The 13,833-nt window shown below is 43.6% G+C and overlaps 1 protein-coding gene across 2 annotated transcripts in view; it reads right to left on the reverse strand.

Annotated features, from left to right (window-relative positions):
- The window catches only part of SAMHD1 (SAM and HD domain containing deoxynucleoside triphosphate triphosphohydrolase 1), a 51,908-nt gene that overhangs the window by 36,109 nt on the left and 1,966 nt on the right, over positions 1 to 13,833 (reverse strand). Inside the window, exons 2-3 of one of the 2 annotated variants that reach the window (XM_037164466.2) lie at positions 6,721 to 6,936; positions 1,990 to 2,056 (exon numbers count right to left, since the gene is read on the reverse strand). In XM_037164466.2, coding sequence (XP_037020361.2) covers positions 1,990 to 2,056; positions 6,721 to 6,936 — 283 coding nt within the window. The remainder of the gene's footprint in view (positions 1 to 1,989; positions 2,057 to 6,720; positions 6,937 to 13,833) is intronic. The other variant, XM_053671213.1, reaches the window with a different exon arrangement.

Raw genomic sequence — 13,833 nt, forward strand, 5'->3', positions numbered from 1 at the left:
ACAGAGCTCTGCGGAGCCCTGAAGAACCCACTTCAGGGTTATGAGGCAGGCACGAGTGTGTGCCATAGAGTGTTCCCTTCGGAATTTGGTTCATTTGGTTCACTCATGGGTCCCAAGTTCCCGGAAGAGTGCCTAACACTTAGTAAGCCCTCCATAAATACTTATTGAATAAATCAATAATATTTGGGTCCACAAAGTATATGATTCCCTTTAGAAGACTCCATCAGAACAAATTCCATTCAATTAAAATAGTAAGCAACTATGATACATAAAAAGCAGGTACTAAGGGGGACCTCAGTGGTGGGGGGTAAAGGAGGCTGAAAGGTGATTATGAAAGAGGCAAGATGAGGTCCCTGAAGATTCCGATCCAAAGGATATTTACTAGTCAGTTAAAAGTGATCTTTTTTTTCAGTCTACTTCCACTATCAATTATTCAGCAATAGTACAGAAAGCAATTCAGTATCATCCTGTTTTGATTCTTTAATGTTACCACAAACAACACTTAGCTAAGCGGAATTCCGGAGGAAAAGATCATGTTTCACCTCTGTTGTCAATGCTCTCAAAGAAGGATGTCTCCATTTTAAGGACTATTTAAATACTGCATCCTCAATGGAAGTCTTGAAAGTGGACCCGCACTCATCTAGGCCTAAGAACCTCTGAACATACATAGGGATCTCTACATGTATGTGTATAATTTATTAAGGGCTTATCATGTGCTAATCACTTGACATACATTGTCTCTTTGTTATTATCCACATTATAAGTGCCGAAACTGAAAGTTAAATAACTCATCCCATCTAAAAAGTGCCGAGTTACTTTGTGTCTAAATCTAATGGTAGAGATATACCCCAGTCTTAAGATAGCTTTAAGAAGACCTAGAAATATGATCAAGATAGGGTTCTAGCCTTGAGTTTTCTTGCCAACATTTTTTTTTGGGGGGGGGGTAATTTATTAAAGCTGAGGACAGTGAAACAAGGAAGGGCTTAGGATAGAGGAAGCAACAAGGAGTCCTGGCTGGGTAGGTCAGTTGGTTAGAGCATCATCCCCATGTGCCAAGGTTGTGGGTTCTATCCCCAGTCAGGGCACATACAAGAATCATTCCCAATGAATGCATAAATAAGTGGAACAACAAATCGATGCTCTCTTTCTCTCTCTCCATTCCTCTGTCTCTAAAATCAATAAACTAAAAAAAAGAAACAGTAAAGAAGCTATAGCCACTTAGGCAAGGCTTTGGCTCTCTAGAGACCTTATAGGAAAGAAGTGAGCCCAGGCGGGGCTGCTGTTGGCTCACTGAAAAGTCAGAGAAAAGGGGGCCTTGTAGACAGGTTTGGGGGTTAGCCCAGGAGAAAAAAGTAAAGATGCACTTATGAGAGGGAAGAAAGGTGCGGGTGTGCTCCCCAGGGAGAAAGCACCTCTTGCAAACACTTTTTGTTCCTCTCAGTTGATACATATGCTGATGTGCATAATTCAATTATCCTGAACTTAAGAGAAAAAGGTTAGTTACTACCAGCTTCATGAAGGCTTGTCAGCAAAATTTTTTAAAAAAAAGTAACCATTATGCCCTGGCTGGTGTGGCTCAGTGAATTGAGCATTGGCCTGGGAACCAAAGGGTCGCCAGCTAGATTCCCAGTCAGGGCACATGCCTGGGTTGCAGGGCGGGCCAAAACCCCAGTAGGGGGCGTCCAAGAGACAACAACACACTGCTGTTTCTCTCCCTCTCCCCTTCCCCTCTCTGAAAATATATAAATAAAATCTTTTTTTAAAAAAGGAATCATTAGTAATATTAAACACAGCAAATTTTTATAGAATTTATACAGCAAATGTAAATAGAAACAACTGTATTAATCATCAGGCAGTGGATTGTTTTAAAACACTCCCTAGATCTAAAATGTGGACAGTTAATAGCAGCAATTTTGTGCTTTGTTGCTCAAAGGTGAATAAAAAGGTCCTAAGTATGGTCAGCTTACAAGTGAATCTTATCATTCTTACCTCATTCCAAAACTTTCAAGGTCGGAATCAGTAAGAAGGAACAGTTTTGGACCTGTGATTTCATTTTCTATGAAAGAAAAGAGAGGAAAGAGATGAATGATTTTAGCACTTACAACATATGCCTTTCAATTTCTTTCCATCGGAGCCCCCAGAACTCACTTAGATCCACATTTATTGAGTGTACCCACCCCAGGCAGCGGACTGCGTCAACACCACTATTCTGATTTGCCACTCGGAAGGCCTTAATGTTCATTAGAAAACTTTACCAAGAGACTTTTATGATAAATCAGGTGAAACTTTTTAAATTACTTAAGTAAATTATTTGTAAGGAAGTCCAGCTGCAAAACTGGACTTCCAAATAGTCAAGGTTTAGGGTTGGGTAGGGAAGGTCTATAGCTCTTAGAATAGTCGGGTCAAAAACACAGCCTGAGGTGTGGCCAAAGACACGATGTAGTTCCAACACCTCCAAGTAAAGCACACAGTATTCTGTGTTTTGAAAGACACCTATGGGTTTTACATTTCTTTTTCTATATAATTAATTCTAATCTGTCCTAACCTCAGGTTCTAGAACTATGGACTATTTTCAAACAAACAAAAATCCTTCTGCCCTGGCTGGTGTAGCTCAGTGGATTGAGCACGGGGCTGTGAAGCAAAGGGTCGCCACTTTGATTCCCAGTCAGGGCACATGCCTGGGTTGCAGGCCAGGTCCCCAGTAGGGGACACGTGAGAGGCAACCACACACTGATGTTTCTCTCCCACTCTTTCTCCTTCCCATCCCCTCTCTCTAAAAATAAATAAGTAAAATATTTTTTTAAATCTTTCTAAAGATAGTAAGAGTCCTTTAGATACAGAGAATAAGCTGATGGTTACGAAAGGGGAGGGGGAGGATGGGCAAAAAAAAATTTTTATGTGAAGGTCTATTTTCCATAGCCACACTTTTTACAAAAGAGGTAATAAGTGAAAATGAAGAAGTAATGTCCATAAAGAATAAACGTTAAATGAAAATAACATTGTATTTTTCTATCATAAAAAAGTTACTCAATGTAAAAAATCCAAACAATTCAAAAATATAAGATATAAAACATCAAAAGTTATGCAAATTCTCCCAATTACCACTGTTAACATTTTGGGCCATTCAAGACATTTATCAAGCCCTGGCTGGTGTAGCTCAGTGGATTGAGCACAGGCCTGCGAACCAGAGGATCGTGGTTCGATTCCCAGTCAGGGCATATTCCTGGGTTGCAGACTGGTTCCCTGCAGGCCAGTTCCCAGCCGGGGATGCACGAAAGGCAACCATACATTGATGTTTCTCTCCCTCTCTCCTTCCCCTCTAAAGATAAATAAATAAATAAATAAATAAATAAATAAAATCTTAAAAAAAAAGACATTTATCTATGCAAGTATGTAATTTTACACAGACAAAATTATGTTCTTTATAATCTATTTTTTCCCACCCTCCCAACACTTTCATCAGTTTTATTGGATTACCCATTTCTCCTATTATCAATCATCAAATATGCTTCAAACTGAATTTAAAAATCTGTATTTCAAAATTACTGTTGAGACAATGTATTTTTCTGTTTACTGGCTGGTTGTTGCTTGTCTGTTCCTGTGTTCTCATTTTTCCATTTTTTCCCCCTTGCTCTTGGTTGCCTTTATAACATTAGGAATGCTCTCTGGTGAGTTTTTTTTAATTGGTTTGTTTGTTCCCTTATTGTTGAGGGGAATCCAATGATTTTTGTGAGAACACTCATTAAGGTATAGCTGGCATGAATTCCAGAGTCTACAGACCTGACCTTCAAGTCTAGCTCTGGGCTGTGGAACTGTGTACCTGGAAGCTGTGTAATTTTGTTAACCAGTGTCACTCCAATGCATTCGATAAAAAAGAGGAAAAAATCTAGCTCTGCTTTTTTTTTTTTCCCTAGCTGTGTGGCCTCTGGAAAGTTACTTAACATCTTTGGACCTCAAATATATCATCTGCAAAAAAAAAAAAAAATATATATATATATATATATATATATATATATATATATATATATGGATTATAGCCTCTAAATTTGAGAGTTCCTGTGAGACTATTTCATAATGAGTAAAGGAACCCAGCACCTTGTGCTTAGTTTTGTCATATAAAAACAGATCTGGCCCTGACTGGTATAGCTCAGTGGATTGAGCACCAGCTGCAAAGCAATGGGCACCTGCCTGGGTTGCCGGCCAGATCCCCAGTAGGGGGCGCTTGAGAGGCAACCACACACTGATGTTTCTCTCCCACTCTTTCTCCTTCCCTTCCTCTCTCTCTAAAAATAAATAAATAAAATATTTTTTAAAAAATAAAAATTTAAAAACAAACAAAAAAACCCAATCTGGATTTAGATAGGGAGAGACTTTATTAGAAAGATGACCATAGTAGGGAGAACATTCCAGTCTAGGAAATATATAAACAGCTCAAAATCAAACAGAGAAAGCCCTGACTGGTGTGGCTCAGTGGGTTGCGCATTGTTCTACAAACCACAAACAGCAAAGTTTTGGGTAATGTCTCCAGCTGGGGGCGCATGAGAGGCAACCAACAATGTTTGTTTGTCTCCCTCTTTCTCCCTCCCTTCACCAAATAAAATCTTCAAAACAAAAAAATCAAACAGAAAAAAGTGTTTTGTTTTGTTTTTTTAAATATAGACTAAAGGAAGAGCAAGCAGAGAGAAGCAGAATCTTTGGAGGGGAAGAGACCCCAGTGGGGTCTGATAGGGCAGTGTCCTGCTGTGGCCAGTTGGTTCCAGGAGACGCTGATCAGGGGGCATATTCCACTTTTTTAGTGTTTGCTCAGTTTTGGAGGCAAGCAAGAATTCAGGGGCTTGAAGGAGAAAGAGAAGCCTGACTAAAATCTGATCAAGACAATGCAGACAGTAATGAGGCAACTGTGAATACTTGATCAGTAACCAATTAAAAGTGAGCCCTGTCTCCTATTAGCATTAGACTGTGGGCTCAAGAGAAAGATAATTTTGAACATTGATGAATTAATCTACAGAATACTGCTGAAACAGAGAGCCAGCAGAGCCAATCACATTTTGGAGACAGAAAATATAAAACTATTTCATCCCCACTTGTTGCTATTTGAGGAAAAATTCCAGTCCCAGCAGTGGAAGAAAATAAAAGTAGGAAAAGAGAAGCACAACTTCCATACCCATCAAATTATCTTTTAGTCGAACCATTAGGTTCCTCCCATCCTAGTTCCCCATTCTAGACAAACAAGACCTGAGGCGATTGAAAGTCTGCAGATTATGCAAATGTCACCACCTTCTATTGAACACCTCAGAGAATGAAGCCAGATAAATTCAGCTTCATACCCATTAGGGGAAGTTGGGCTGGTAAAGTCAATTGAAACTCACAACCTGCCCTAGCTTGCTGTGGCTCAGGGGTCGGGACTTTGTCCTGCAAAGCGGAGGGTTGCAGGTTCCATTCCGGGGGAGGGCACATGCCTGGCTTATGGGTTCAGTTGCCCCATTCCCGCCTCTATGGGAGCCAACCGATTGATGTTTCTCTCCCACATTGATGTTTGGGTCCCTCTTTTTCTCTCTCGAAAAAGATAAGTAAAATCTTAAACACACAAACCTCACAACCTGCACACCTCCCCATGTGATGTGATGTGATGTGATGTGATGTGATGTGATGTGATGTGATGTGATGTGATGTGATGTGATGTGTGGCCAAGCTGCGGGATGCTGCTGGGAGTTCAGCGGTCAACACCTGTGTCCAGATTTAGCCAGTGAAACTGCTTTCGGAGAAGAAAAGACCATCATGACCAAGCTCTGCAAGTCCAGTCGACAAACATGCAGAGCCCCGACTGGGATGCTACGGTAGGAGATGGGATTCGGAGACCAGCCCGACAAGTTCCCTCTCCTTCAGGAACTCCCAAATTGTGGGGGTGGTGGGGTGTGTGCGTGAAGGAAACAGAAACTTAAAATCAAAACTCATTCTAACATGGCAAGTGTTCAAGGAGCTGAGCTGGCAGAGGGACTTCCCATTAAGGGGAACCTGAAACACAGCAATCCTCTGACCAAGGTCTGGGGAAAGCGTTCTTGTAACTCAGAAACGGGAGTCGATGGAGAGCAGATGACAGCTAGTGGAGGGGGGCGGGTAGCGGGTGGAGGGACGGAGCAAAAAAGAAAAAGGACTCATGGACAACAGGGTGGTGATTGCTGGGGGGAGGGAGTATAAGGAGACTACATGGTAATGGGGAAAATATTGTAAGGATTATCTATTTAAAAAAGGGGGGGGGTCAAGTCTCGGCAGTCCGGCGCTGGGGTGTCAAGTTCCTTTAGAAATCCACCAGGTAGACCGACGACTGCCCCGCACCCAAGCTCAAGACCGCCGAAGTTCGGTTCCTTCCTGCGAGACCCCTACTCCTGCCGCTGCAACTTCTCCTTCCACCATCACAGGGTTATCACTCCTGAGCGCCGCCAGCCTCTGGCCCGCCCCCTGCGGTGCCTCCCGCCGCAGTTCTCCCTTCCCCGACTCAGGTCCCCTTCTCAGAAGGGCTCTCCGCCTGAGGTCATCCCTCCCTGGGCGCCCCCTGCCTCAGGTCCGCCCCCTCTGGTGCCTCCCGCGTCAGGTCTCCCATCGCCGCCTTGGGTCCTCTTTAAGGTCCCCTGCTCACTGCTCCGGGTCGCCCTTTCTTAGGCCTGCGGACCCCGCCTCCGGTGGCGGTCCCTCAGCCCCGCAGCCCTCTAGCCCTGCTACCTTGGATGTGGCGCAGCAGTACGGGACTGTCGTAACCATTGCGCTTTAGGAAGGAGACCACCTGCTCCATGCTCCAGTTCCGATGGTCGGGGTGGAGTTCAGGACCTGGAGAACTCCTCGCCGCTGCGAAAGACATGTTCTGCGGCGTTCTCGGGCTGCCATCGCGTCGGGGCCGCTTGGGGGTCCGCTCACAGTCGGCTTTCTGCATGAGTACACCTAGCTCCCGGCGCAAGCAGAGCACAGTCAAGAACCGCGGCGTGCAGCTGTCGCGCAGGCGCACTTAAAGCCCCACAAGGGGCGGGGGCGGGGGGGGCGAGTCCTCTCCGCGTTACCAGCCTACTGGCTGCTGCGCAGGCGTACTGACAGCCTAGCCCTTGGGGAAGGACAGTGCAGCCCCTTCAGACCTGGCCCCTTGCGCAAGCGCGAAGACCATGCAGTGGACCCGGGCTGCACCCCTGCGTTTACTGGAAACCGAGCAGGAGGAAAAGCAGAACCAAGGGCGGTGTTAATAACGGAGAGGGCAAGAAAAAAGTGGGCTCACAACGCATGGAAGTCAGGCCACTGTCTGTAGCAGGAAGGGTACAGTCCTCCAAAGGAGTACCCCAGGCTTACTGATGTTCCAGATTCCCCAAATTGAAACCTAAAAAGCCATCAGACTGCCAGAATCTTCTCAGTTAAGAGAAAAATGGGCAAGAAGCTGAAGTGGAAGACCCTGAAATGATTTCAAATATGATGTAAAAACATTTTCTTGCCTCTCACAAACTCTACAGTATTTCTGGCCAGTGAGTGAGTGGGCCCTGAGGCATCCTATCCATTGACCCCTTAGCCTATCTTCAGGTTTCCATACAAAAGATGACTTGAAACTTCTCTCCAAAAGAATCCTCAAGCTCCTCCTCCACCCCAGTTCCCTGCCCAGAGGCAAGAAGTGGCCAATCAATCAAAATTTATCTTTAATACTCATCAAGAAAAATGTGGGTGTCCTGGCTGGTGTAGCTCAGTGGATTGATCTCCGATCTGTGAACCAAAGAATTATAGTTCGAGTCCCAGTCAGGGCACATGCCTGGGGGGGACACATGAGAGACAACCACACATTGGTATTTCTCTCTCTCCTTCCTCTCTAAAGATCAATAAATAAAATCTTTAAAAAAAAAAGAAAGAAAAATGTGGGGACACACATGGGGGTTGTGCAAAGAGGAAGAGAGGAATCGTGCAACGCTTGCCCTTGCCGCCATGAGGAAGAGGAAGGCAGCAGCGAAGCACTGAGCCCCATCCCCTCTGTGTGTAATCAAACCTGTTCAGGAAAAAAAAAAATTATCTTCAAGGACTTAGGTGGTCTGGCCAGAAAGTACCCAGTCATATACTATGACAAATAGAGACATGTAGTGAAGAAGACACATGAAATATTGTACACAGGACAATGACACCTCAGCACCTTGGGACCTCACCCAGTTCTCTCTCATCCCCTTAGCCCTCTAGCTGCTGTCGAGTTTTCCTGAATTTCATCAAGGGTCTGAAATCTCTTCCCTTTCAAAGGTGATTTTAGTTTTGGGAAAAGGCAAAAGTTGCAGGGTGCCATATCTGGGCCATAAGCAGGGCTGAGTGATCTGGGTGATTTGATGTTTTGCCAAAAAACCCCTGCATGAGCCCTGGCTAGTGTAGCTCAGTGGATTGAGTGCAGGCCTGTGAACCAAAGGATCGAGGTTTGATTCCCAGTCAGGGCACATGCCTGGGCTGTAGGACAGTTCCCAGCAGGGGACACACGAGAGGCAACCATACATTGATATTTCTCTCCCTCTCTCCTTCCCTTCCCCCCTAAAGATAAATAAATAAAATCTTAAAAAAAAAAAGCCTCTGCATGAGACATGATATGTGAGCGGATACGCTGTCATGATGAAGCTGCCAATCACCAGTGGCCCATAGCTGCAGCTTTCTGAATCATCTGAATAGTTTCCAAGGAGCAATGTTTAAGCTTAATGCAAAATTTGATGCAGATTCACTGCTCTAGTCGCTTAGTCATTTTGAATGTGATGGCTGCACAGTACAAATGCTCACTCATGGGTACCTACCACCCCTCTCTGACTAGTACAGTAAAGTCCAGTCCACTTTCCTTGGCTGTCAGGTTATGTCGATGTGGAGCAAACTGTTCTTGTTATATTAACAATGGCCGGACTTTTCCCCAACAGACCCTGTATACTACTACCTGGTGGTAATAAATATCCTGAGAAAATGGCAAGCATCTACCCGTCTCCTTAGCCACTCTGGGGCAAGACCCAAACTTCCCTATAAACCCTGCTCTATGTGGCTCTGGCTGGGTGGCTCAGTCCATCCTGAAATGCCAAAGTTGCAGGTCCCACCCCTGGTCATGGCACATACAAGGATCAACCCAGGAATGCATAAGTGAGTGGAACAACAGATTAATGTCTGCCTGTCTGTCTCTCTTCCTCCCTTTCTTTCTCTCTCAAATTAATAAAAAATTTTAAAAGAAAAATTTGGGTCCATGCAATTAACTGGTAAAAGGACTACTGCTACCACTACTAAAGCCAGTACAACTTTATATCAACCCAGACATAGACCTATCTAGCGGATAGAGGATGTATGAAGCAGATAATCAAACAGTATGAAACAGTAGGCTAGTGGTGAACAAAACATTCCTAGTAACACTTAGGGCTCTCCCGTGTGCCAGGAACTGTTCTAAGGGCTTCACAAATATTTATTCATTTAGGTATCCCAATAACCTTAGGATGTAAGGAAAAGAGAAATAAGTCAGTAATTTGCCAAGTAGCATGCCTTGAAAGTGGTGAAACATCCCATATAATGTAGCCTGGCTGCAAAATTTATGCTATTGATCACTTGCCAGCAATTGTTTGTTAATGAGAGTTTTGATATAAAATTATTTTATATTAGTTAACCCCCAATTTTAAATGGCTTCCTTGTCCTATAGACCTGTGGGGGAAAGTAGAGAGAGGTATACTGACCCTCCATCTGCACAGAAAGGCCATACCCAGGAAAATCCATGAGCCCCAAATCTGGGAAAAGACCAGACACTTGCCAAGACTTGTGAAACCGAAACAAGAGGGTCAAATAACAACACACAGCATACACATGAAAGACTTGTATTTCAACTCGGAAATGGCTGGCTTGAAAACTTGTTTATAAGACTAATGGGGAAATCTGCCCTGACAGCAAGTTCTTCTGGACAGAGGGTGACGTGAGCAGGTGATATAAATGTATAATTGCTGGGTTTGCTCAAAATCAGTTGCTTTGAGAGCTTTAATTTCCTGTTTGTTTTTGTCTGTTAAAGAGTGTGTATAATTCGATACCATATTTATACTTTTCCCTCTAATCCCCTACTTTTTAGGGGTCCTACCTCTTGTGCTCGTTGGTTGGTTATTTATTCCAGGCCCCATGACTGCTACGTGACAAACTTGAGATTGAAAGCTGACTCTAAAGCTTGGGCACTTTCCAGTTTGCCACTTCACTTAATTCCACTTACAGTCCTGGGGACCCCATTCCATCCAATCACCTCACAACCTGGGAACAAATACTTACTAGAAACAGTCCCTGCGCCAGGTCTTACTGAAAAATACGTGCTTGAGCTCTCCTCGTATCTCACTATGTCGGGACTAGAAAAGACTGTAAGTTCAGTTAGTTGAAGGCCCATTACCTATTGACCTTGAATACTCGCGGCAGTATTCTCCTGCTCTTCCCCGGCTACCTTCCCACCTGCCCACCCAGATGAGCTCAGCCATTTGATTTCTGGCAGCACCACCCTGTGGTTTTCTATCTCTCCGCAGTTTCCTCTTCAAACAGTGCTATTGCGTCTGGATGACGCTCCCGATCCTTTATTACTTCCTCTTCAATCTTCACTGAACCCAACCTCCTCAAGACACTCTCTTATTCCCCACCTACCTGCTGAAAGCCCAAAACAAGCCAAAACTCTTTTTAAAATAATTTTTAATTTTTAAAAAATTTAATGATTTGTGAGAGACACAGAGAGAGAAATATTGATTTGTTGTTCCACTTATGTATGCATTCACTGGTTGATTCTTGTCTGTGCCCTGACTGGGAATGGAACCTGCAACTTTGGTGTATTAGGATGATGCTCTAACCATCTGAGTTACCCAGCCAGAGCTGAAATTCTTTTTTTTTTTAAGTACTTATTTTCTTGTCTGATAAAAATAATGCTGAAGAAAAGAAAATTTGGAAAATAAAATGTATATGTACATAAATACAGATCTAAATATCATTTCCTGGTATGTGCCTCATAAGTAAGACTTTTTTCTATTTTTAGATAGAGAAAGTTATCTCCAGGTCTGGAGTTCTTTCAGAAAAGGAGACCTTGCAAAATGACAAGTTACTCTACTTGAGTACCTACTATGAGTTAGACATTGTGCTTGAGCTTTGCTTTATATCCATAATTTCTAATTCTCATAACAATGTCTTTAGATAGGTACATATTATACTAGTTGGGCTTATTTGGTTATTAATATGTTGACTCATTCAACATATAGTAATATTTACCAGGTACTTACTAATTTCCCTAGAACCTAAGACACATCAATGAATAAAAGAAACAAAAATTCCTGCCCTTGGACTTGTGGTCAAGATGGCAGTGTAGGTAAACATGGCTTGTCTCCTCGTAAAACCACGCCAAAATTACAACTAAATTATAAAACAATCATTACTCAGAACCATCAGTAATCAAGTTGGATGGAAGTCTGGCAACTATGCAATTAAGAAACCACATTCCTCCAGACTGGTAGGAGGGGCTAAGATGTGCAAAGCGCTAGTCCCATACCCAGGTGTGGTGGATAAAAATTTGGGAGGGATATCTCAGGAGCAGGGAGTCCTAGCACCAAACCAGGACCCCCCAGTCCAGGGTTCCAGTGCCAGGAAGGTAAGTCCCCATAACTTCTGGCTGTGAAAATCAGCAGGGATTCAGGGATTCAGTCAGTGGAAGAAACTTCTAGTGTCTCAAGCAGTTCCTCTTAAAGGACCCACACATGGACTCACCTACTCAGACTCACTCCCTCTAAGCTCAAGAACCAGAGTCGCAGCTTGAAAGGCACCAACAGCATACAGGGAGGCAGTGCAGGGTTAGGCATCAAGGCGAGAGCTTGGGACAGCTTTCTCCCAAACAGAAAGGTGGGCAGAGGCCATTGTCCCTTTTCTGAATCCTATTCCCTCTGAGTCACAGAGCCAGCAAGTGGGTGCCATATCTGAGACTATTTCAACCTGGATAACACTGTTTGCCCTGACCTGGAGATCCCCTGAGACTTAGTCCTGCCCAAATTATGGGCCCACCCAAGCTGTTACCAGAGACTTTTCCACATGAATGGCTGATCTTGGCTCATGCTTCACAACTTCTTAAGTTCTCTCAAACACGCAACAGCAGACCTCAGTGAGCCCCCAGCCTCCATATCTCTTGCTAAGTGGCCCCAGGCACAGCGGTAACAGCAGCCAGCCTGGATTCACAGCTTGGCTTTGCCTTGGAATCTCCAAGCCCAGAACAAGTAGCAGCCATCTGGGATTACTTTACAGCCCAGGCGGGGTGGCCCCAGGAAAAACACAGGTAGGGGCTGACCTTGGCCTGCACCACGTAGGAAACCCTAGAGCTTATGTTCCCAGTGGACAGCTACAGGCTACATTGGAGCACCACCATCCTGCCCCTGCACAGCTGGTCCTCCATGGAGGGCGGAGGTTGGTGGCCACTGGTCACAGCCAGTTCTTGCAGATGACTGGCCTGGGTAAACTCCTCCCATTGACCTGCCAACAGTAATTAAGACTCAACTACAAGAGGAGGGTGTATTCAGCCCACATGAAGGATGCACCTCAAGTACCCAGCTTGGGTGATAGGGGAGGCAGTGCCACCGGACCCTACAGGACACCCACTACATTGGGTCACGCTACCAAGACAGGGAGTCATAGCAGTTCTATGTAATACTTAGAAACATTCACAGGGAGGTTGCCAAAACGAGACAAAAAACATGGCCCACATGAAAGAACAGATCAAAACTCCAGAAAAGAGCTAAATAAAATGGAGATGAGCAATCTATCAGATGCAGAGTTCAAAACACTGGTTATAAGGATACTCAAGGAATTTAGTGAGGACCCCAACAGCATAAAAAAGATCCAATCAGAAACAAAGGATCCACTAATTGAAATTAAAAAAAAAAATTACAGGAAACAACAGTAGAGTAGATGAAGCCAAGAATCAAATCAATGATTTAGAACATAAGGAGGCAAAAAAGCTATCAGAACAATATGAAGAAAAAAGAATCCCCCAAAATGAGGATAGTGTAAGCAACCTATGGGTTTTGCTTGCAACTTCAAGTGTTTCAGCATTATCATCATAAGGGTGTCAGAAGGAAAAGAAAAAAAGCAAGAGATTGGAAATCTATTTGAAAAAATAATAAAAGAAAACTTCTCTAATTTGGTGAAGGAAATAAACATAGATGTCCAGGAAGCACAGAGAGTCCCAAACAAGATAGATGCAAAGAGGCCCAGTCCAAGACACATCATAATTAAAATGTCAAAGATTGAAGACAAAGAGGGAATCTTAAAAGCAGCAAGATAAAAGCAGTTAGTTATAGTTCCTATAAGAATGTCAGCTGATTTCTCAACAGAAACCTTGCAGGCCAGAAAGGATTGGCACAAAGTATTTGAAGCGATGAAGAGCAAGGACCTACAAAGATTACTCTACCCAGCAAGACTATCATTTAGAATCAAAGAGCAGATAAAGAGCTCTCCAGACGAGAAAAAGCTGAAAGAGTTCATCACCACCAAACTAGTATTGAAATAAAATGTTAAAGGAACTTCTTTTAAAAAAATAAAATAATAAGATAAAAATATGAATAATAAAATGGCAATAACTACATACCTATTAATAATTACTTTAAAAGTAAACAGATTAAATAAATAAATATTATTCAACCATTAAAAAGAAGGAAATATTGCCCTGGCTGGTGTAGCTCAGTGGATTGAGCATGGGCCCACGAACCAAAGGATTGCGATTCGATTCCCAGTCAGGGCACATGCCTGGGTTGCAGGCCAGTTCCCAGCAGGGGATGCACAAGAGACAACCATACATTGATATTTCTCTCCCTCTCTCCT

This window comes from Artibeus jamaicensis, unplaced genomic scaffold, assembly GCF_021234435.1.
Source record: "Artibeus jamaicensis isolate MK-2021 breed Jamaican fruit bat unplaced genomic scaffold, CSHL_Jam_final contig_685, whole genome shotgun sequence".
NCBI classification, from domain to species: Eukaryota; Metazoa; Chordata; class Mammalia; order Chiroptera; family Phyllostomidae; genus Artibeus; species Artibeus jamaicensis.